General features: G+C 43.3%; 1 protein-coding gene across 1 annotated transcript; it reads right to left on the bottom strand.

The window, feature by feature from the left end:
• Positions 1-8,946: 8,946 nt before the first annotated feature.
• PUX2 (plant UBX domain-containing protein 2) lies at positions 8,947-24,150 on the bottom strand. The gene is made up of 3 exons (XM_087399944.1): positions 22,592-24,150; positions 21,801-22,079; positions 8,947-9,399 (listed from the first exon to the last, which is right to left on the bottom strand). The coding sequence occupies exons 1-3, from the start codon at positions 23,669-23,671 to the stop codon at positions 9,145-9,147; spliced, it is 1,614 nt and encodes a 537-aa protein (XP_087256070.1). The 5' UTR covers positions 23,672-24,150; the 3' UTR covers positions 8,947-9,144.
• Positions 24,151-25,401: the final 1,251 nt, after the last annotated feature.

Below are 25,401 nucleotides of genomic sequence, written 5' to 3'. Positions count from 1 at the left end.
CATGTTATTGCTACTTATGTTCCATGGGTGGCGTCTCTTATCAGCTCCAATAAGGGAAGCATTTCTTCACTAATGGGGACATTCTTTTATTATCAAGGCAGACATGGATGGGTCTATAGCTAACCAGATGATCATAGAAGATGTGCACAAAGATGAGGACTATGTTACTATAACTTCACTTTGAGTTTAAGTTTCATGTTTGGCAAGTACTACATGGAAGCTTCTCCTTTTGAGTTAACAATCAATTATCCTTCATGAATGAGTGAAACTTCATTTTGGCATATCTTGTCCAAGAATACAATGAAGAGGGCATTGTCATGTAGACGTTCAAGAACGTATCCTACATGTGCTGAAAAATACCTTGGGAGTATTTGATTTTATAATTCTAGCCCAGGAGTCAAATACATTGGGAGTATTTCACTTTACAATTTTAGTCAAGGTCACTTGACTATGGATGCATGGTGAGTATTTGTTTAGTTTGCTCTTATCCATTTGTTTTTTCTTACGCTAAGTGTGTTTGCAAAGGTTTTGTGCAGGTCTCAGGTATTCTCTAGTTCACCAACTTGAATGCCCAGTTGGTGGAGTAAAAGGGTGTAGTTGATACTACAGGTTCCTTCTTTGAGGGGTCAAATTGTGCTCCATGATGGATTAGAGGTGCTTGTCTAGATTTGCAACACTCATGTGGACGATATTCTTTTCTTGGATTCTTCATTCATCCATTTTTACAAGGAGAGAGTTGTTCTTGCACACATAATGTTGTTAGACACTAAGCCCACCAGAAACCTTACAATCGATAGTTTTAGATTTCTGATTACCTTTGAGGCTAGTGCTTGATATATTGAGTTAGTGCTACTATTGTACTTGCTTTAATTGAAGTTCAATGCTTTTATCTTCACTCAAACTATTTCCTTTGTGTATTCGATCCAATGTTCCTGCACTATAGATTTGCATCATTGCATTTAGTTAATACATTTACAAGCAAAAGTAGCAAGCATCCATTCATAAGCCCGAAATATACAATGGGCAGCACTAATGTTCTTGAAGCATATGAGTTGTCAAAAAATGTAGAATTCAACGCACGCAAGCTTTCTAACATGTATGTATTGCACTGCTTTCTTGAATTTTTCCCATTGGCAACATAGGCTTCCTTGCTTAAACTTCTCTGCGACCAAGTGCTTGCATTGCAAGACAATCCAAACTCCCCATGTGTTGTCTTTGCTTCAATATGTAGCCATGGTGAGCCTACTCCTTTATGCAAAGAATAAGTTTCCATGATGGTGAAGAAAATGTCTACTTCGCACGCATTGCTTTATGGTTTTTTGTTGCATTCACTTGCACATTCACAGCCTTGACTAGGGACTTCACGCACACCCAAAAACCTTTTGAGGTAACATTGATTGGGGTGCACCACTCCTATGTGGTGTTGGTGGATGAGACTTGTAGTCCTCCCTCTTTTCCCGGTTAGAGGCAAACATGCATATGTTTCATGGTCAGGAACAACTAGCCTCCTTACTAGCTAGGCCACCATCCATAAGTACAAAGTAGCTTGCAATTGAGTGCAAGAGAATCTATGGACACGCACATTATTCTATTTAATCAATCATGCACAAGGTCAGAAGAACATGAAGAACAATTAGCCTCCTTACCAGCTAGGTCACCATCTTTTAGTGCAAAGCAGCTTGTGTACAAGAGAATCAAGGGGCATGCACATTATTCTATCTAATCAATCATGCACGATATATACAAAATGAAGGAGACATGCACTTTTGGCCATGAATGGGGCAGCTACTTTTTTGCCTCTTTACTTGAGGATCGTCACCTAACTTTTCCAAACCGTGGTGCCCCTAACAATACAATTGAGCAGCAAGACTAAGTCAATGCACCAAGGAAACACAAAAGGCACATCACCCAGGCACATGCAACATACAAGAGGAGAATTAAAAACACACCTCACTTTGCTTGCATCTACTGCAACAATATGCAAATTAAGAGGACAATCAACGTCAATAAAGACATCCTTGCAAAATATCACTTAGACGTAAATAATGCATCACTAAGGCAAAGATGCTTGTGCTCATTATACTTGTCAAAAGCTCAGATAAATAGTTGCCAACGCTTTGTAGTAGCAACATGGTTTTATAATATACCAACAATGAGATTAACAAGCATGTGAACAAAATCGAAGCTCGTTTAATTTCTATAACAATGTCTTTCACCCAAACTGGCGAGTTGAGCTTCAATGGGAAATATGGCTTGTGTGGGAGCATGGTAAATGTTTTTGCCGACATCGACAAAGCATAGCGTGTGTTCCTACACTTCCTAGCAGATGGTGCAACCATGATGGTTGCAATAAAATAAAAACTTGAGTATGCCCATAATTACATTAATGGCCTCATGTGCCCCACATTGACAATGAAAGCATTGGAAGAGCTGCTTCCTGCCCCTTATATAGAGCCAACAAAGTTAAGCTCAAACAAATTTGGATTGAGCACATAAAGATCTTGCAAGAACAAGAAAAATAAGAGTGCCTTCAGCTTGAAGATTCTCCATGTCCTTACGAGGACAATCCTAAAATAGGCATTCTTGTCAAAGGGATCCACACGAGCCAACAAGTCATTGGCTTCGAAGACAAGCCAATAGTTGTTGCACCTTTGCAAGTATTCTCACCACTAAGCATCTTCAAGGACAAATAGTGCGAGGAGTTGGCTTTCCCTATGTTGTTCTATGCTCATCCTCACAATACATCCCTAAATGAACATCCTACTAGGACATAGTTCGTTACGAACACACTAACAAAGACAGATGGTTTGCAAACTCAATAGAGAATCTTTTTTCAAAACCATGAAGATATTAGTTGGGGAAGTTCTATCTTTGACATGGTACACATGCATAAAGGTCAACTTTTTGACCACACATTTTGCAAAAGAAAGATGCATTGCAAGACACAAATATGGATAGACTATTGCAATCCATATTGGATATCGTGATGTTGATTGCTTGATAACATATTCTCATTACAAGGACAAGTTGCACAAAGCCTTTTTGCCATGGTTAGACAATTAGGGACTCCTATGCTCTCCATCACATTCTTTGCACAGCAGCAAAAAAGCTATGGAAACCCTTGACCAAATTCCTACAAACTTTGCAAAACAAGCCACTACCAAATGACACTTCACACCCAGAATTTGATCCATGCTAACTAGGTCTCAAGCTCAATACTATGTGCATAGATTCCCATCACGACCAAAAGGCTCTTGAACCAATATTCTTCCATTCTTGAAAAGTTCAATGACTTCTTCTTTGTGACGGTGTTCCAAAATAGAGGATCCAGCATGACCACGGGTTGCTTTGGATTCAAGCTACACCCATCTATGGTCTTTCCTCAAACAAAGATATTGTAGACTTCATTGATTTGCACATCACAACTAACATTTCCAAACTTGACTGGGTTGCAATCGCACAACCACAAGAAACTTGTAAATGAAAAAAAGGCCTAACAATTCAATCTTCTACGCCCTCCGATGCATGAGTCAAAGCTTCTTCAACCGTTGGAGGAGACCAACTTCAAACATATATCTACACTGATCCATAAACCTTCAACTTTGCAACTTGATTTCAATTGCCTTCCTGCACGAGCTTGGCCTCACAATGGATGACTATGTCCTTGCTTTATGCTCAACCCGAATACAACCATTGATGTTGCTACTGAAGAGGCACCCCAAGGACATATTCACAAACAATTTCAACCCTCAACCATCAAACTGTGGGGAGCAAATAGAGACGTGCAATTCATCTTGAACACTCATGGTGCAACAGGACATTGTACTTCCTACATGATAAAAATTGACAAAGACATAAGTGTGGCAGTCAAGCATGCTCCAGAACAATGCTTAGAAGCAAATGCACCCACCAATAGGCACATGTGAAAATTTGGAAACACAATCTTAAACACACAACACATAAGCGTACAACAAGCGGTCTACTGGTCTTTAGCCTTTCCTTTGATAAGCATCATAAGAGAATTTACTTATATGAACACAAGCACACAGAGGAGTGCACATTGCTACTAAAGCACTGCATGCAATTGGAAACTATGGACCCTTCAAGTAGCGATGTCTTCTTTGGTGATATTATTATAAAATACATGAAACAAAGTCCAAGTTTGGAACACATTTGGCTTGCAACATGCGCTAGTCAATTCACAAACTTAGGTCCCAACCCTAAGAAATGTAAGCATCCAAGAATAATATGATTCAGTAATTACAGCAAGTTGAAAGACCAAAGAAACACCAGAGAGAGATGTGCTTGCTATACCTACCTTTTCTCCTCCATCAGCATTGTTTGACTGACAAGTTCCCAACATGTCATCACATCTACAACCATGAACAATAAGAAATAAAAGATAATAGGCAACAACTCAACAAAAGTCACGTGCTTCAAGTTCCCTTCAAAATGCCCAATTGCTTCATCCCACTCATCTATGGAATCCGACTCGCAGAAAGGGCTCAACGCAAGATCCAAAGAGAACCAATTCAATTTCAATGGGCACGCAACATACAAGGTAATGCAAAACCAAAATACCACATCATGCATCGACATCTTAATACAAGACAACGTGTGCTAATTGAGGATGTCCTTCTCAAGAAATGGACGGAGCATGATGTACGATTCTCTCAACAAGACACTTCATATGTTAATTTGCCAAGAGCATTGGTGCTATCTTACACTTGCAAGGAGGCACATAATTTGGGAGGAACAACCACACACTCCACCCTTCATCTTCTTTTTAATGGAAACAACACACACATTTTTCTTTTTGGAAAGCCTACAGATTCTATCAACACATTTTTCTTTTTGGAAAGCCTACATATCCTATCACAAATCTACAAAAATCTTGAGCTACTTGTGTTCGATGACATATCCTTGATCGGCCAAAAACACCTTCATTGTAACAAACATGTGCATGTGTGACATAAAACACAACCACTTGGAGCCCTTTAATAGTCTAGGTGTCCTTTTTTGCGGTGACTTGTGCCAACAAGCAAACCCAACCAAAGATGCTTGGATTTTCTCTGACAATATAGCAATGCTATCTTCAATTTGCAAAGATCATGTCTTTTAGTTTGACCTTCAAAACCAATGCGCCAAAACAACATCTCCTTCCGCACAAGTCAGTAAACATCTCAAGGTGTTTACACCTTGAACGACCTCCGCTATTGCTTACCTAAGGCACATTGTTCCCCATTTATACTACACAAACAAAGTAAAAGACATTCATAATAAATTTGTCTTTCGACACTCTGCAAAGCCCCCAATACTCCTTGAAAGCAACACATATTCCTCTAAGAAATGGACCGGTTCAAGACAACACGCTGTGTATGGCCCTTGAAGCAAATCGACTTCAGTGAGATCGATGGGGCTATGAAAACCTTGCAATCCCTTAGTACAAGGACGTTCCATGCACACAGATTAGACCTCAAGAAATGGACCGGCTCAAGACAATACGTGCATGGCTGTAAAGCAAATCAACTTCTGCAATCCTTGAACACGAGGTCGTTCCATGCACATAGGGCAGAAATCAAATCTAGCCCTAGTATCCTTGCTATGCAATTATTTTGCTTGCAAGAGATGGCCAACATGCGCTCGCAAGAAACAAACATTGACAGATTTTCGCACATTGATGGTCAAGGAGGGCTAGGTATCACCACATGCTACGAACAAGAACTTCAGTTTATAACACAAAATTGTTATTTTAATGAATGTGTTGAGTGCTTGTGTTGACAATCTTTCACTCTTTAACACTCCAAAAAATAGCAATAATTAATATTTATAGATCACCAAAAGCCTTTACAAACATACTAAACTCCGTATCAAGAGATTCTTGAAGGAGAGATGAAGGTAATTCTATACGTGGGTTATCATACTCAATGTAACTCTCATCTACATTATCCTCTTCAGGAGGAGATGATGGTACTCTCTCCATATCTTCTTTTGGTAGTGGAGGAAAAAGGACAAGTTCATTAAATATCCCTTCTCCTTCCATTCTTTCCTTTTAGTAATACAAGAGAGAAAATGACTTACTATAATTTCTGAAAAGGGGTTTATTTTATAGCAAAAGTCAAGTGTTGTAGAGTTGGTGGTACTTATCTGACTCCCGCTTCACTTGTGTCGAAAAACCACTTAAAATGACCTCTTATTCCTTCTCTTTTAGCCTTTCTTCCTTGTTTTTATGCTGTAAATTGGTACACTCCATTCGGGCTACTTGTTTTCAGTGGATTTGAGCTCTAGATACCTTTATAGGGGGTACTTGGTGGGTGGATCACCCCCTTAAAATCTTGTTCCGATCCGACTTTTCTTTTTTTTTTTTTTTGGGAGGGGGGGGTTCTCTTTTACTCACGATTTAAGGGTTTTAAGGGTCTATTCGCACAGGGGGTCACCCCATTCCCCGTCCAAACACCAAAAAAATCAGAGAAAGCCCTTGCCTCAAGGGCTCCACATTTCAGGGTTTCCAAGATCGTCAACAAGAGCCTTCCCACAAACTCGGCCTTTGCAGCCAGTCTTCCTTCCGTCGGACTTTCAGATCTCAGCCAATCCACTATTTCGCCTGCAGGTTTGACGGCAAGCCTTTCACATCTCGATCAATACACTATTTCGCATGCAGATCTACAAGTCTTCCCCTGCGAGATTGTCACGCGCCTTGCCTCCCATTCGGCTCTCCACACGCGTGGCCTTCCTACAACGCTCTCTTGTTGTGCCTCCCATGCGATCTTCCTCGCGTGCCTCCCTCTTGTACGACTCTCTTCTATGCACACTGCATTGGCTGTTGTCCCACACGTTTGCGCCCTCCCTCGTGCTCGCTTCTTCTCCTTCTCTTCCCGTCTCAAAAGTGGATCGTCGTTGCTCTAATACCAAATGTGATTTCTCAAGAATGCTAATGTATGCAATGCATGCAGAATTTAAATGCTAATAGGTCCTCCAATGGGAAAGAGCACCCTCGTGACAGTACTTCAACCTACATGCAAGGTGGGAGAGAGATGGCAGATGAATGCAAGGTGAATAGAGAGAATGCTACGTGAGATTCGCAATGAAAGGGTGATACCCTTTCATTAATGTCCCTTGAGATCACTCAAGTTCCATCTTCCCATTTACACCTATCCTTAGCCTATGACCCATGCATCTACCATTCAATGCACCTTGATGCACCCTTCCCTTCCTATTGCCCCTAGGACCTAGATAAGTGTGTGCACATTTTTATTAATAGAATAAGTGTCACATGTCCAAATTTGATGCCGTCTAAAGAAATGGCTCCAGCTCGACTAGTCCTATCTACTGAGATGATTCAACACCATAACAAATCGATTAGTGTCCATCATAAATACATATACATGTTACACCATTGGCATATAATACATAATAATGTTTTAATGTCAACTAATCAAGTATTAGTGATTATATCAGATTTTTCATTATTATAAATCAAATGTCCACCTTTTTCATTATTATAAATCAAATGTCCACCATGCTCATTCCTTTACTGGTCCCTTCTTTGCCCCTAATGGCTCATAGAGGTTTTGTAAATTTTGCTTCTCATTTATGCCACAAGCTTCTTTTTCTCCTTCCAGAGCTCACATCACATGGGTTCAACTTTTGGGGTTTTCAATGTCCTCACACCTCAAGGCTTAAAAAAGTCTCCACCATGGGCCTCATTTACCTTGCATGCTTCCATTTCTCTTTAGATCTCATCTTCATACGGTTCAACTTTCAAGCTATCTCAGTTTTCAATGTTCTTACATTTCTAGACTTATAATACCTCCACCATGGGCATTGACCTCATCTAAGCCACATGATGTTGCTTCTCTCTCCTTTTCACATGGTTTAACTTTTAACATAGCGAAGTTTTCAATGTTCTTGCATTTCAAGACTTAAGTTGAATCTCCACTATGTGCATCAATTCCTCCTATCGCAACACCAACTGTAAGTATTACGTTTGGTCACTTTGCAACAGTTCGGACCCCTCATCATGACTTTAGATTCTGTGAGAGGTCTATGTTATCTCCCACCGGTACAACAAGAGTTTAAGTGGCACACCAAAGTTATGTAGCTTTCAAAGATTTCTCATTGCCATCGAAGAAATAAGTAGACCGAAATACTATAATAACTTCATGTTACACGAAAGAGAAACAAAATACTATGAAACTGGCCTGCAGGAACCTGATGAGCACTGTTGTGTACAGCGTTGACTCTCATCATGATGGTCAATTAAATGAATAAGCTTACTTTTGTTCTTCACAGAGCTTTCATTTTGGACAGTTTCTATCTCAACTTAAGGATATGCTTCTTTTCCCTAAGCCTATACATTGTGAGTATCATGGTATTTATAAATCATCTATTTGCCCATCCCCCCAAAAAAAGGGTGAGCCAACCACCAACCCCCGTATAGTTGATGCCAAGTGTAATGCTACAAATGTTATTTTAATATTGAAAGATCATTTACCATAACATGCCGTCAACTTCTTGCACCCACACCCACCCCCACACACTCATACAGTAATATGTGAGTACAGACACATGCATGCACCCAGAGCCACCCCTTGACCTAAACCAACACACCTCCACGCACAAACCCCTTAAATGGGTGCCACTGGACAAAATATTATCTACAGCTGAGTGCAACCTAGATACGGTTTTCACAAAAATGGATTCCAGGCAAGCAACCTTGTTGAGATGAATTTATAAACACGCCATGTAGAAAAAATATGAACAAGATTTCATTGAGATTGACAACCATGGACTGCATAGTAGAGCCTGACTTGTGTGCAAAAGTGCAACATTTAGAAAGACTTGGCCCTATGTTCCTTTCAGGACTCTCCAAGCCCTCCCCCTTTCACTGCAGCAGTCAAAGGAAAGAGAATGATGTAGATAAAACTAGAAAATGTGGTTGATAAGGCATTAAGATCGACAATCTTCATAACCTGGACAAAAAAATTCCAAGGTTGAATCTGCATGCTCCCTTAATAACAAGGCATATTTAGATGGATCCAGGAACATGTCAACATTCCGGCTTTTAAATCCCATTAAAATGATTTCAATCTGTCATGAAACAATACTGAACTCGGTAGTAGAAAACACACCACATCTAGCTTCCTACTTCATCGGAAGTGCTGTAGACGATAAAGGTTCACTTGCTGCTAATAGAGCAGAATGAAGTCCAGTAAATGCCAGAGGTTCTGCCTCTGAATATTGGAACTTCACCAAAGTGGCTGGCACTAAATCTGCTTCTTCCAGTGTTGGGATGTTTATAGTACTATCAGAAAAATCTGGAATAATCTGGCTCTTTGACTGCCCTGGTGCTACAAGGTCAAACCTAGTGCTTGGGTCTCTCAGTGATGATGACACAAACTGCAGTCAGAAAAGAACAGTAAGTTGTGGTTAGAAAATAAGGATTCTCAAATATATAGTCTTTAGCTTTTGATCAATAATATTCAAAGCAAAGCAAATACCCAAGCTCAGGGAGAAATAAGTATCACAAGGAAAAGCGTTAGTTGTCCTTCTCCCTTATCTTCTAAAAACGCACACATTTGTGTGTAGGTGGTGCTTATTCCAGATTATGTATGATATTTCACGCACAAAGCGTCAAAACCATGCATTCTGTTGTGTACCTCCTTATTCAAATTTCACATATTGCCAAAGGAAAGCTCCGCAGTATTATCTTCCTCCTTTGTTGAGCTCTTGCCATGTTTTGCATGCTACCTGAAGCAATGCCAGCAGTTCCGAGCTTGTGGAGTCCTAATGTCTTAAAATGAAACTGTATTATATTCCATTCAAAATGGCAAATAGACAATTACAGCAGGTAATCTCCATCCCACAATCTCCGCAAAAACCCAAAAAACACAGAGGCAGAGAGAAACACTCAGTCTGCAACCTCTCAAAACCCAACTAAAAATTCACACAGAACCTGCTTCTGAAAGAAGCCTTGCCCTGAACAACTGCACAATAGGGGACCTAGCTTTCCCCCACTGACACAAGATTTCCTCCAGCGTGAACACGCGCCAAAACAGAGCTCGAGGGAGTAGTGTGCTCAAACCATCACACCATTTGGAGGGAGCAGAGTGTTGAACCATATCGTGGTACAAGAGAGTGCTGAACCATGTCGCGGTACAAGAGGCACCACCAAATCATAAACATGGAGCAAAGCATTGTTGCTGCCAGCATGAACAGACTCCCAGCACCCGAGGTGAAGCGCTCCAAGAATCCCTCCCAATGCGCTGACGAGAGAGGCAGTGCCCTCCAATGTCAGCAGTCCTAGCACCGATTGGCGAAAAGGAAGAAGGAATACCCACTTCACGCTGGTCTCTGACTAGCAGGTCCAGGCTACAGGGGAAGATAAGGCAGCCCAATGATGAAACCTAGGCTTACATGTGTCTATTTATCATCAAGAATAGGGAGTGGCAGAAGCAGACCTGTACAGGCTTGAGTAGAATCTCTATCTTCCTGACATGGTACACAAGTCTTGACATAATCTATCCTTTCATAAATATTTTTTAGCCCTATGTAACCTTCCATGGGTGGAGAATACAACTCTTCACACCACCTGCTTAAAGGCTGAAGAACTGTGTGAGAAGTGTTGTATTCTTATACCACAACCCCCCGTTCCTCAAGCAGCAGTTAGGATAATCAGAGTTTAATGGACCTTGAAGGAACCTTAGATCTAGTGGAGACAGAATGTCCCAAATATAAACATTTCCTCTTGTGAACTCTCACCAAACACAAACTCATAACTTCCCTCAACGTAATACGATGCAAGGGCCTATGCTGCATAGTGGATTGATCTGCTACCCTGAGCCCACATAACACATGCAGATAACTAGAACCTCGGAACCTTGGAAAAGGAAAAAAGGGACAATATTTTGGTGCTGTTGCTGGGTAGGAGAATGTTGAGAAAATTGAGACTTTTGTAAGGCATGAATCGTGTACTTCATGGGAATGTTTATCAAATGGTAAGGAATTGGCATTTGCTAGTCATGACAAGTATTAGCAATGATCCATTTGCTATTCATGATACATATTAGCAATAATCCATGCCATCAAGAAATGGCACCATTATTCCTATGGCAGCCACTCCAAGATCAAATCTGGCCACCACACTCTCAAGTACTTTTTTGCCTTAGACTACTCTTATCTCTCAAATAGACAAAGTGGTTAGAATTCGTCCAAAGCTAAGATTTTGACATGTTTATATAAGAGGAGCAAGGGCAATATTGTGATTGATGCCTTATCTAGGACATAGTTACGGGAAACGACAACGGGGAAATGGGAAACAGAAACGTTTTGGTGTTTCTAGGAGGGTTGAAACAAGGAAGCGCCACATCATCAAGGGGGGTTTAGAAAAAAGGGTTTTGAGCTGAGCGCACACAGATTTAGAATGCTATATGCTGAAAGAGAGGGCTGAAGGAGTGGACGCTGAGCTATGAAGGAGGGCAGAAGGGGAGTGGATGATGGAGGGGGGCTGGAGCAGCTTGCAGAAGAGAAAGGACTCCCAGGGAGTCTGGAAAACCCTCAAAATTCCAAGAGCGTGAGGCTAAAGGGGTGGAGGGAGTGAAATATTGCAAGTTTATGCCAAAACAAAAACGCAGACAAATAAAAAACCTGCCGGCGGAAATCGCAAAATAGAGGGAGGGGGTGTTACTTGAAACGGCCCGTTTCAGCTGCGCTGAAACATTTCAGCTTCAGCCAGCCATTTCAGGGGTCTGAAAACGTTTCAGCCCTGAAACACCGTTACTGATTGGGGTGTCACGAGGGCATGATGGTCGGGCGGGACCCTAGAAAACGAGGGGGTAGGGCCTTGGGATGTGGATATGCTAGTTTTTCCCCCTAGGGATTGGTGCCTTCGGGTGAATTCATTGTTAAGTCCAAAGAAAGGGCAAAATACCCTTAGGACACAAGTTTGTCATTGGTTTGGTCCCACTAGAGGGGGCAAGGGGCAAATGAGCTCTAAGTTGGTCATTAGTGTTGACCAACTAGGGCTTAAGAGCAAATTAAAGCCCTTGACGGCAAATGAAGCCGTGGGCTGCCACGTGGCATGCCAATGCATTTGGTTTTGGAAAGGAAAAACATGGAAGGAGCTGGTTGGCATGGGATAGCTTGGAGCAAATGAAGAAGGGTGTACGGAAGGATACAGCGGGCTGATCGTCATGTGAGCAGATCATCACGTGGGTGAAAGGAGAAGCTCGTGGACTGTGACTATGTACGGAAGATCCTCATGCAGCTCTTTCAACGACAGCGTACGGACATGCATGCAGAGACAGAGCGGGCTATGTACGGGCGCTGGCAGATGAGAAATGCCTAAGGTCACGAAACAGTACGGAATACTCTGCAGAAATTGTGCGGAGGTTTTGGACTCCTATTTCGTACGGGACTGTACGGGGCGGCCATACAGTCCATTCTTTTTCGTGCAGCCTGACGTATACAGCATTATTGGGTGTACAGATGCAAAGCTGGCAGGGCAGTCTCGTTGCGTACGGTCTAGGTATGGGCAGACATTCATGCTGGCTGCTTGTTTGAGCTTTTGACAAGCTGAGTTTGGTCACCTTACGGTTGACCATTGATTCTATGCTTACGTCAAGGGCACTAGTCAAGAGGGCGCTACTGGTGAAGAGCGCACCGACTCCTTCTAGTGATCGCCCGTGAGTATAAGACTATGTTCTTTTGGAGGGACTTGCTTAGCAGGATGGTACACAATGAATACTTGCAATGGTTGTTCGTGCTTCTGAGCATCGTGGGTAGTTCAGTTACGCTTTCACCCATTGTTTGGGTATTCTAGTGAGTCAGTGGACACTTGCGGTTGGCTAGAGTGTGTGGCCCTGCAAGGGCTGCTAGTAACAGCTCCTGAGTCCTAATACAGGTGTTTGCTTTGAGAATGGATGCCTATGGTCACATGGGTGTGAGAACAGAGCCCCGCAGGGCTAATGTTTGAACATTGATGCCTACTGGGAGTGGAAAGAGCATTGAATGTGAGTGAGATTGTACTCATTGTGTAATCTACTTGTGGGACTCTTCAATCAATGAAGAAATACCGAAAGGGGCGCCAAGGCTTTGGGGCCAGTTTGTGTCTTTGTACTTGAGAACTCTAGCTCCCCCTATTTGTGTTTGGAGTGTTTGTTGAATATCTTAATGTGAAGGCTTTTGGCTGGTTAGTTGTTTTACCACCCTCTTGTTGGCCTTGAGGCTAGTTTCATGGGCCTTTCCTGAAACACATTTCAGGGTCCAGCTAACGCATTTCAGCACAACTATGATCTAGGATGTGGTCTTGCAAATGCAGTGCTATTTCAAGGATGTACAAAGATTAGGTTTACCTTATTCACGAGAAGTATTTGGGTGATTGAGTGGTATGTAAGATTTTGTTAAGTTTAAGGGCTGACAACGTTTAAAAAGAGTTTGGATTGAGTTTAGAAAGAGTGGAGTTGGGAAAGGGTAAGAACCGAGAGCATGTCTCTTGGAGGGGTTTTGGGTTTGCAAGGTTCTGAGAGTTAAGAGGACGAGCATTTTCTGAGCGAAATCTTCCGAGCGTCCGAGCGAAGGAAAAAAAAAGCTTCCAACTATGCATAAATATGGCAAAAATCGATTAGAAGAAAACATAGTTTCACTTAGAAATATGCAAAGTATTATAGCAATGCCTATTTTATACAAAAATCTTTAGTTGAATCTGTAGGAATGGTGAGAGCATAATGGGATGGCTTTTGAAGAAACCCACATGTAGAGTAGACTTCTCTATGAAAATTCCCTTATGATCCTTCTTACAACTTTTACTTAATAGGGGGTGACATTGAAAACCCTCTCTCAACCTATCTTCATGAAAGAGTTTCTTCAAAGAAAACTCATTGAAGCAAGCCATCCAGGTAGTTTCGCCAGCGAAACCCCTTTAAAGCAAGTCTCCCAAGGTAGTTTCGCTGGCGAAACTACCTTGGACAGCACTTTTAAAAGTGACATAACTTTCATATCCAATGTCCAAATATAGTCATTCAACCACTCAAATTGATCGGAACACCCCATTTGAGCACATCTAAGAAGTTATATTTTGGAAAATCTTCCATATATAGTATTAAATATTACATGTATTTTATGAGAGTGATATATAAGCCCAAGTTAATACTTATTTATAGTAATTTAAACTTCTTTAGAAACATGTCCATAAATATGCTATAAAAACACTAAAAAGATATTGCCATATGATATAAATGTGTTAATAAGTAATTATATATGCATAGTATTATTACATTGAGAGTGATTATGAGGAATGTTTCTTAAAGGAATCAACACTTTTTTAAGGTAATAACAAGGGTACAAAGGGATGTCTCTAAATAAGAAAATTATGTTGTGTAAAAATGAATGAGTGACTAGTCTGTATATTTTTATGATAAAGGGATCTAGTTCTAGTGAAAATAAAAGTATAAAAACCATGTTTCCTAAAGAAAAACATTTTTAAAAATCTCTTGAAAAACACGCTCGGATAAACCTGCTCATAGGTTTTTGCTCGTAAAATTGACGCATCCTGAGAGTTAATATGGAATAGGGAAATAAGGTTTGGGAAGAGACTCGAGAAAGGGAGTTCAATGTTGGAGTAGATGTGAGTTGCACTGTGTAGGGATCAAGGGTCTAGAGTTGAGAAAATGGGGGTAGGAATGTGGCTGTCTGTTAGAAGAGAGTAGCAGTCAGTGTGAGGAACATGGAAAAAGTGGGGGGAGAGAGTTCAAGGATAGAGTGTAGGACTGAGAATTAGAGGGAAGATTGCAAGAGTTTGGTTGAAATGTCACAAGTGGGATGGAGCATGCTACTAAACAATGGAAGCGCAAGAAGTATGGACACTAAGAATGCAGAGTATTTTGCACTTTCCTCTGCTTCTTAAGATGCCAATTGAGATGTGAAAGAGTATTTGCTTGATGAAGATCATTTGAACTGTCCGATACTAGTTTCACAAGTCAATATGCAAATTGATTGTGCAAAATTCATGTATAAGGCTCCTGTTGCTACCAGACAGTTCCAAAATTTTGGACATTCCTTGCCCTAAGCAAAGCCAAATCATATAGATCCATCAAGAGACACAAGGAGAAGGTACTATAGCAGCTTGGAATGATTTGACACAAGGAGACAGTACTCTTGCAATCTGAGAAAGGTTTGGAGAACGATTATGTTAGAAATCCACCTCGAGCGTTAAGTAAACTTTCTGTCCAGAATGATCTTCTCAACCTTGCTGCCCTGTGTGTCAGCCTAGGTAGGCAGCCCTCTGTGAGCTAAGTCTGCAGCTCCTCAGCCCACTTCACCTCCTGATCATAGGCCCAACTGGTGCTGCTCTGCTGCTCCTTCCTGCTCCCTAAAGTGCTGCTCCAGAAGATGATGAAATGAGGCCTGAGGCCTCTCCTTTTATAAGCCCCCAAGGGGCTGAGAACTCCACCGACCCAGGCCCCTAGATCTGGCCGACCTGGTCGGTTCTTCCTGCCCCCCCTGGCCGACTTTGTTGCAGGCATTTACCTGCCCAAAACTGTCCCTACAGCGGCCCAAAAGCTAGGCACTTGGCCCATACTTCCATGCAGGGCCCAGCCCTTGCTTCAGCCCACAACCAGGCCTGGTTGGCAGGCTATACCCTGCCCAACCAGCCTGACCAATAGGCGATTTTCTGCTGCTGGCCCCTGCTCCAGTTCCGCCACCTATTGCGCCACTTCCAAGGAAGGGTGAGATATACCCAGGATGGAGGCGCCTATGTGGCAACATACTTTGCAAGATGTGTAGGCAGGAGAGAGACCTGAAACAAGTTGGTGCTGCTCCAAACAACCCTCTGACAGGCCAGATCCAAGCTAGACCTCCATAGCCAACTTTCTGTCCATTTGTTGCAGCCACCATGGCTCCTCTAGGTTCTTTTTTCTTTCTTTCTCTGCCCGTGGCAGCCATCTTGCTGCCCATGTGGCCATCCCTCAGGACCCAGGTTCACCCCCCCCCCATGCTCTCCTCATATGGGGGCTTACAAATGGGGAAGTGACCTTTCCAACATATTAATGTATTTTGCCCTGCATTACCACCTTGGCTTGGACCACTAGTTAGTGCAGTTACTGATATTGCACTGAATCGAATATGCTTATCTCTAAACCAAACTTGGAGAGCTGGACAATCGGACTGAGTTGACTAAACTCCAACCTTAATTTGGAGATTGAAGATAATCTGTCTTGCAAAGTGACGGTGAAATAATAGTATCTGTTCCGAAATTTGTTTTCTCAGTAAAACAGCCGTACATCCGTACTCAAGTGACGCAATTTGGTCAAAGCACGTTGACTTTGGTAAACTAGAATAAGTTTTTACTTTGCCTTGCATTGGTAAAAGAGAACTGTGGGTACGCTCACAAGGGATTAGGATTAGTCCAAGAACTAGAATGCATGCATTTGACTAGTCTTTAATGGGTTAAAAGTGTTGGTGTTTGTTTAATTGATCTGTAGGACTTGGATGAGTGCAAAAAGGCCCATAATTAATGGGGCAAGTGCCAAAAAGTAGGTCACACAAGGAAAAAAGCACCATGAGCTCCTAGAAAATGGCGCCCCATTTAACGAAGGGGCCACTACGGTTAAGAGGGGCATTCAAAGCGCCCTAAAGATGGGCAAGAGCAGAAAAGCCAACTTTTTGTAAAAAGTAGCTTTAGAAAGAAGGTCTAGCATTTTGCTAGGCCAACTCTATCAAAGAAGAGCCTTTGGGGAGAGAAAGGGGGAAGAGGAGGGGGGGCGGGGGGGGCCACGCAGGGGGGGAAGGGGGGAGTTGGCACTGGGCAGCCCTTCTTTCTGCCCCCTAGTGCTGTGTACCTTCTCTTTCCCCCCTCTCACAGCTCACCCTCGTTGCTGCAATTTTACTCCACCAGCCCCTGCACAGGTTTCCAAGCATTGTACAGCTAATCCCAGCACCAGTCCCTACTCTTCTTGCATGTGCGACCTGTTCCAAAGGGAGAACCCTTGCTGTGATCAGGTTTCGAGCCCACCTGGGAGCCCTTCTAATTGCTGCAATTTGATTTCCAACTCCCTTCTTTGCTGCCAATCAGTGCCAGGTGTAGTTTTGAAGACTTGAAAAAAGGTTTCACTAACAAGGCATGGGTAGAGGTAGATTTTCTCCACACCTCCTTTCAGGTAATGGGATATATTCAAGCTTCTCTAACCTGTTTCAGGGCACCTGGCTGCATTCCACCTAGGCCAAGGCATGTCATTGCAGTAGATCAGGCCCAAAGCAGCCACCAAGATAGTCCACGCATGCTGCCACATCATCAAGACAGTGTCAGGACATGGATGGAGCAGATCAGCATTCAAACTGCCAAGAGGTCAGACAGCCGGTCAGCAGTGCAGGCAGAACAGGCCATGTCGGCAGGGGTCGGTCAGCAGACAAGTCTATCCCCAGACTGCCAATTTGCCCTGTAGCCTGTTACAGTCAGGTCAAATCCAGTGGCGTATGGGCCTATAAAAGGCAGGCAATTCCCTCATCATACGTCATCAGCTCACACCTTCAGCGGATCTTCAAGCACGATCAGCAAGCAGCCCCTTGCAGCACCATAGAGAGTAGGAGAGACGGAGCAATCAGCCTCTCTCCACTGCATCCTCACAGGAAGGCTTCAGCCTTCATCTATAGGTTTTCAGCTCAGCCTTTTGGCATCTATGCACACATACACTATGGCAGGCGGTCATTTGCACCCAGTGCTCCTTCGGACACTATCCATGCAATTGTGTAGTTTACTTACGCTTCAGCCCTAAAGTTCGATAGCCCAAGCAGACTACTAAGAGACAAAATAACTCACAAGTCTGTTACAATAGCAGCGTAGCATTAACGTTCAGTGGAGGGTAACACAAAAATTCATAGACAGGATACGGCATAATCCAAAGAAGAATAGGGCTTTCTACTAGGGCCAGCAGACCTTGAAGAGAAAAGTTCCCTCTACAGAGAAATTTGGTATGCAAAATGAGGGGCAGATCACATGAGCTTAAAGCGGAACAGGTCAATGGAAATATATCCCAAGACAATATGGAACATGTGCCTTGGAAGCAACATAGAGGGCAAACACCGTGCAGCCAGGCAAACCATTAGCCAAGTTATGGATGATGCAATCAAGGGACTCACACTTTGGCCAGACTCGACCTTGACTCAAAGACATAGAAAACAGGTTGTTGCCACGTACTCGTCGAAGCCACAATCTTTGATAAATAAGATTAGTTTAAATCCTCTGTAGTGTCACATAGATCCTATTGGATGTTCTATGAACACACATACACACCCTTTTTTGGGTGAAATGAACCTACACAACTCTTTTTTTTTTGGGTGAAATGAACACGCATACTTTTTGGGTGAAATGAACACACTTTTTTTTGGGGGGGTAGATACCTAGATGAATCCGAGAACATTCCCAAACTCATCCTCTAAAAGCACAACATAGTGCAGTTTCAATCTCACGATAGTCACTCATAAGATTGAAAACCATAAACTCCATCACGCATAGCAGGGACTAGCTACTATGACATCCCCACTGACGTCATCAGCGCCCAACAATGGGTGTAGACCAACCCTGCAGAGTTCTCCGCTGCTCCTTCAGCACTCCGGAGGTGAAGGGCAAACTCAGCCATGACGAAGGCTAGCACTAAAGGAGAAGGCTAATCAAAAAGTAGTCCAAATCTCTTCATTCAAGCTACAACTGCTTGTGAAGCCTAAACGAGCATCTAAATCTAAATCTAGCTGATAGGGCAACGCACCATTTAAGATAGAAAGAATTATCGCAATACCAGTGGGCTGCAACTTGGACGAAAACTTCACAAGGTGAAATTTGCATGTCCGCTAATACGGCAAAAGCATATACCTAGATGAATCCAGGAACATTCCCAAACTCATCCTCTAAAAACACAACATAGTGCAGTTTCAATCTCACGATAGTCACTCATAAGATTGAAAACCATAAACTCCATCACACATAGCAGGGACTAGCTACTATGACATTTTGCATTAAGAAAGCATTTAGATTCATAGCTGTCCTAGAGTGGGACAGCTACTGCTCAACTAAAAACAGTAATAAAAAACTTCCAACTTGGCCTCAAGAAGGTCTCCAAGGGAATAAGCATCCTGTAGAGACCTAAGCAAAGAAGCATGAAAGTATAGGAATACATTCACTAAATCGAATGGTATGAGGACGATACAATGAAAAGAGCCCCCCCCTCACTCACACACACACACACACACACACACACACATTTTTAGGGGTGAATCCAGTTGTCACTACATTACACCCAAGGACATGGACAGCCAATTACAAAGCATCAGAAGATATCATTATATAACAAGAAAGAAGAATAATCTAAATCCCACACATGAAGACAATCATAAAATGATTGCCTTAAGAATGCCAAAGAGGGATCACCAAAGACTCAATGATTACGGTCCTTCCATAGAGTCCATAGTGCCCAATAACGAACCTAATAGAAAAGAAGATCATAGCCCTGCCTTATTGGATGAAAACCAAACAACCAGAATCGCTTATCAAAACAAGCACTCGGAAAACGAGCCTGAAGTCTTTGCCTTAACAAAAGCCAGAAATCATAAGATTCAGGCCGATGCCAAAAGACATGGGGCACAGACTGCCATGAGGCCCGACATTGTTGACAAGTGGCAGGAGCAATATGACGACGAGCCAAAAGCTGTCCAAACGGGAGAGCTCCAAGTAAAAACTCACCACAAGAAGAAATTTTGTCAAAGAGGAAGCTTGGAAGCCCAAATATACTGCAATCTTCGATGCCACCATTGAGAGGAGCCTATGACAGACCAGATGTCATTGGCACGAAGAGAAACCCAAGAGGGAGGCAAAAAGACCTTATATACAGATGCAACCTTGATATCTGCCAATGGTAGAGGACGGCAAACATCATCATCCGATTGGAGAACCCAGTCTTTAAGGCGGTCCAGTATCTCAAGACGGGGTATGGGCAGAAAGTTATAAAGCATCTGCGACAATAGAGACCAAGGAGGCCTATAATGCTGTCCCAATGCATAGAGTCTGACAGCTATACGAAAGAGATAAGCCACATCATCCACACAACAAACACCTTTGAACCAAAGAAAATAGGAGCAGCGAGGTTCCTGCAAAGCCAATGATGGCGAGAACACCTTCGACCAATGAAGGTTCTCAGCACGCAAGGAGTTACCTGCAAGAGTATTTCTGCCATTCTATTTGAGATGGGAGAGTATATGCTTCAAATCAGAAATCACATGAGAAAAAAAAGGGCATCCCTTTATATACCTAGATGAGTCCAAGAACATGCCCAAACTCTTCCTCTAAAAACACGACAGTGCAGTTTCAATCTCACGATAGTCACTCATAAAGTTGAAAACCATAAACTCCATCACACATAGCAGGGACTAGCTACTATGACATCCCCACTAACGTCATCAGTGCCCAACAGTGCGTGTAGACCATAATATAAACATATGCTCTCACACATACAAATCCACACACCCACACATACTTGAGCATCCATTTATACAAAGTCTTCGTACTGAGTTCTGTCAACACTCCGGAGGTGAAGAGCAGACTCAGCCATGACAAAGGCTGGCACTAAAGGAGAAGGCTAATCAAAAGGCAGTCCAAAATCTTTTCATTCAAGCTACAACTGCTTGTGAAGACTAAACGATTTCATTTTAGTCTCTAATAGACAAGCATCTAAATCTAGCTGATAGGGCAGAGCACCACTTAAGATAGGGCATCCCTTTACTCTACCATCAATGTTTCCCAAAAGAAAGTCCCAGTGGGAGGGCTGCCAACTGCCAAAAGCTGTGCTGGACAAGTGTACGTACAATCAAGTGTCGCACCATAAATATCCATTGCTGATCACCTTGCATGAATTGCAAATCATTTTCCCTTTATAAGCAAGGACTGTCCTGGAAGGCCACTACTTAGTGGGGGTCAGCACCACCAGGTCAGCCAGATTCTCACAGATCTGGTCAGCAGTTATTAGCCCAGTCTGCCATTTCCAGAAGGGCTTCATGCCCTATGTAAAGCCCCCATGGAGAGGCATAGGCAAATTCACAGCAGGGTGTAATCCAGGCACAAACAGTGGGCAGCAGTAGACCGGTTCAACAGCTCATTACATCCAGTTGCAGAGGATTTCCAGACAGTGCCAAAGGTGGAGATTGGCAGCACCAGGGTGCAGCAAAGGCACCAGCAGCAGTCAAAGAGTTTACAGGCTCTAGCCACCGGTGCAGGGCTCCACAGTGGGACATAACATGTACACCAGGACGTATCTAAGAAGATGGTTTTGGGGCTCCTCCCTAAGCCACATAAGACCTCACTTGGAGGCGCACAGCAAAAGGAAGAACAGGAGGTTGAGCGACATCTCAGATCTAGCACCAGTGGAGCAAATGCTGAGTCACCTTATGTATTCATCTTTGGTCCTATTTACAGAAAACTCAATTAAGGATTTGGTTGCTATATCTCGCAGTCTATCGCAGATCTGAACATTGATTTTCCATACTTGTTTGTGGACATACGCCGAGTAGCATCCATATCAGTAAGTGATCTTGGGGGCTAGTCATCTACTATTTTTCCTGTGTATAGTGGTTTGGGCTTGGCCTAGCAAGCAAGGCCCCATAACTATTCGTCTTCCCTCTTTGTCTGTCCCTTCCATACCTAACTTACTTTATTTGCTTTCTTTAAGAGAGTGGTCAGGAAATAAGACATGCAAAATGATAGATACATGTGTCAGGTGATAGCCATTCAATAACCATAAGCGCTGAAATGGACTGACCTCATAGATTGCAGCCGTCGGTTCCCAGGGCAGGAACATGCCTTGTAAGATCATACCATCAGGAAACTGTATGCGAATGATCGCGGCTTTATAGCTCTCTTTACGTGCTGCTGCCTTCTTTTCTCTGAATGACTTTGGAATCAAAAGCTGGGAGTCCTCCAACTTCTTCCTCCTTGCAGCCGCTTCTTCTCTCAACTCAGAAGCTGAGCGTTCAAAAAAAGAATCTGGAAGCTCCATTTTAGCAGCTAGATTCTCAGGGGCAGCAAAAAATACCCGGACCTGAAGCATCACGATTCAACTGTAAGGTATTTGCTTAGATATGCAGGAATGTTGAGGTTTCCCCAATACTATCTATTTCAATGACCTCTACTGGTTTAGACATTGCTATGGGTGCACTGCCTCTTGTGTCGCAAATTAAAACATGATCAAGCATGGATTCTATAACTAGACATCAAGCAAGCCATCCAGGTATTTAAAAAGGGCTCTACTTGACAACACTCACAGCATGGAGAGCAAATTTCTGATGAAGCAGAAAGCTTTCTTGAATGACCACAAAGCGGTCACAGAAGACACACAAGCATATGCACATGATGGTGACCTATTTTGCACTGTGGTTGAATCCATATACCAAGAAAATGAGTGTATTGAACCCTAATGAAGTTCAAGCAACAGACCACCTAATCCTGACTCGACTTCGCTAAAGAGTCCCGAAGTCATACACCATGATAGAAAGTAATTATAAAGGAACGAATGGTTCGAGAGGTCTACATCGATCCAACCATTTAGCTTACCTGTCTGTCCACCTTTCTGTTGACCATTGCTGACTCTTTGGAACTCGGATCTTCCCTTGATCCACCTGCCAAGGCAGGCCCAAGGGCCTGGGTCTCTAGCTCAGTGATCACGGCTTTCATTGCTCTAATTTGATCAACCGATGGTGGTTCCGTCACTGCCCAGATCTCATCCTCCTTGGTCTCAAATTGAAAACCCACAGCCTCCAGCAATTCCACTCCTCCGAGTGCCATCCCAACCGTATCATGTATTTTCGGATTATTCATTCTAATCTTCCTGAACTTCTCCGATTCTGGATTGTTTACTATATTGCGAAGTATCCGCACCATCACATCCAAAGTCGCATTGGACGGACCACCAGACAAGAGTATTCCCAGTGACACCTTCGTCAATTCTTCGACATTCTTCTCGCAAGAGGTCTCTCTCTTATCCTCAGATGTTGCAGAGTCTGCTTGGTTCAGACAATCCTCCACGTGAGCGGTAACTTCTTTCTCGGATTTCCACCAGCTTCCACAAACTGGACACTGAAACATCTCCAATGCCCCGACGTTCCGATCAGACGATTTTCCAATATGTGAGCGGAATGGATCGAAGCCGGTTGCGATTTCCATCCCATCTAGTACGGTATGCAGATTACTTGCGGATGCTTCTTCGTGTCCAAGGTTTTGCTCTTGCAAAGCGTGTGTTATGCCCCCGTCGTAAGACCCATTACGAACCTGCCCGTCCTTCGGAAGATTCACAGAGACGTTCGACGATCCGGAAGGCAAAGTAGTGACGTTGCCGCTGCTAGCCTTGGGTCGCTGAGATCCAGAAGGTGCAGATCGCGGACCACTTCCTCTCTCTCTCTCCCATCTTTCTTGCTGCAATCTTTTCCAATCGCCTTGCTGCTGCTTTTGATCACCAGCCTGCGTCTTCCCTTGCTTCTTATCTGCACCGTTCACCGAGCTGGACGAGGCGGTGGACGAAGGAAGATCTTGGGCGGAACCCAACTTGTGCCCTTCTCCCTTGAATCGCGTAGAAGGCACGAACGGGTTGTTGATTTTTTTCACAAAACCTTTGAGCTTGTCCTTGACATCATCCATGTTCAAGCCGTGAAAAATTCAAAAAGAAGCTGCACTGAGGCCCGAGTCTGGAGGTGGAGGAGGAGAAGGAGGGAGGCTGAGGAGTGCGAAGGTGCGATGGGGGGAGGTGAGTGAGATGGGGAGGCGGATGGAGTAGAGCTGGGGGAGGCGAGGTTCACGAAGAAACAGGGAAGAAATATATTAAGAGAGAGAGAGGACAAAAGTGCAGAGGGAGATGCAGGAGCGTGGATATAATCCGATGGATATGGGTGGATGGCGAGTCACGATCTGGAAGCAAAAGGCGATGCGAGGGAAGCATCGAAAGGCTTGGAGGATGAGGATGAGGATGGGGAAGGAAGCAGAGCGAAGGCGGATGATGAGGAGACCAAAACTACGAGAGCAAAATTGTGAATGGGAAACGAGGCCATGGATGCTTCCGAGCTCCATTCTGCTGCTGTTCCTGATGCGGCTGCTGCACGAAAGCTTAGAATTCACCTCTCTCTCTTTCTGCTTCAACAGTCTTTCCTGTACCAAATCCTTCCTCCCCCTCTAGTATCCCCCTCCTTACCCCCTTCCACTTTTCTCATCTATTTTCTTCTTCTCTCTTTTCAAATCAAAACACCCCTTAGCTCATCACTCACTCTTTCTTAGGCCCCCTCTTTCACCCCATGGTAGGCTCGCCTCTTCACATTCCGCTTAGGGCCTCTTCCCACACCCCCCCAGTTGCCCCGCGTGATAACGACACGTGCACCTGTGCCTGCCCACATGGCCAATCTGTCGTTATCACACACCTAGGTGGTGTGGAAAGAGGCCCTTATGTCTTTTTACACACACCACCCATCACCAAGCCTTCCAATCCTACGTGGACTCCCCCTTCAAGGTTTGCCAATCACATTGGTTTCAATGTCCCACAAATTACAAAACCATCATTGGGCATTGTGTAAAGGGGGTGCCCATGGGTGGGGACTCAGTTTTTATAAACCCACGATGGGTAGTAGTGTGTAATGAGTTGTGTCGCCCAAAACTCTTTTTGGGCGCCCACACATTGGGCTCTACTTGAGCAACCTTTGGCGGCGTGTAAACAACCTTAGTTCACAAAGTGAGCAAGATGATGAGGAGGATGAAGAGGAGGTGGGGTGTCTATGATGAGGGATGGGTTCACACCAGGGCCCAGCTATGCCATCACCCATGGTTGTGTGTGCCCATCGGCAAAGAATGCAACTAGTGGTGGGCGCTCAGCAATTCAAACAATCCTCTCACAATGGATTCATACCACTTTTGGAAACCAACACACTTTTGTCCCTCCTACTTAATGGTCCACATGGAGGGACAAAATATTTGGGGACATAGTTTTCAATACATAAATAAGATTGATTATTGTCTAGCTTGAAGGCAAGAGATAGTACTTTTACCACCATGAGTCTCCGTTTCAACAAGAACTTGTAAGTGTCGTAAGAAGGAAGGAGCTTTTAAGGAGTCGTTATGCAAAGGGAGGGTTTATGAGCCCACTCATAACTTTAGAAATATGGACCTAAGTAAAAAATTAAAAGGAATGTATGAATGAAGCACAAAAACTTTTACCTTTTGAATATGAAAGTAGATAGAGGAGAGGAAATCGATATTGGAATCTACTTACCCTTTACACTTATTTCCCCACTACAAAGAATCAATGGAGAGGCTATACCTCTCAAATGATGGCTACCTCACTTCGCAAGAGGCTTATAGACAATGGATCCTTATAGAGCGAAGCA

The sequence above is a fragment of the Dipteris shenzhenensis genome, chromosome 28 (assembly GCF_047967505.1).
Source record: "Dipteris shenzhenensis isolate YYH24624 ecotype China chromosome 28, Dip_SZ_1.0, whole genome shotgun sequence".
In the NCBI taxonomy this organism is placed as follows: domain Eukaryota; kingdom Viridiplantae; phylum Streptophyta; class Polypodiopsida; order Gleicheniales; family Dipteridaceae; genus Dipteris; species Dipteris shenzhenensis.
The sequence above is the reverse complement of the archived record's forward strand: the minus strand, read 5'-3'. Positions and strand labels throughout refer to the sequence as shown.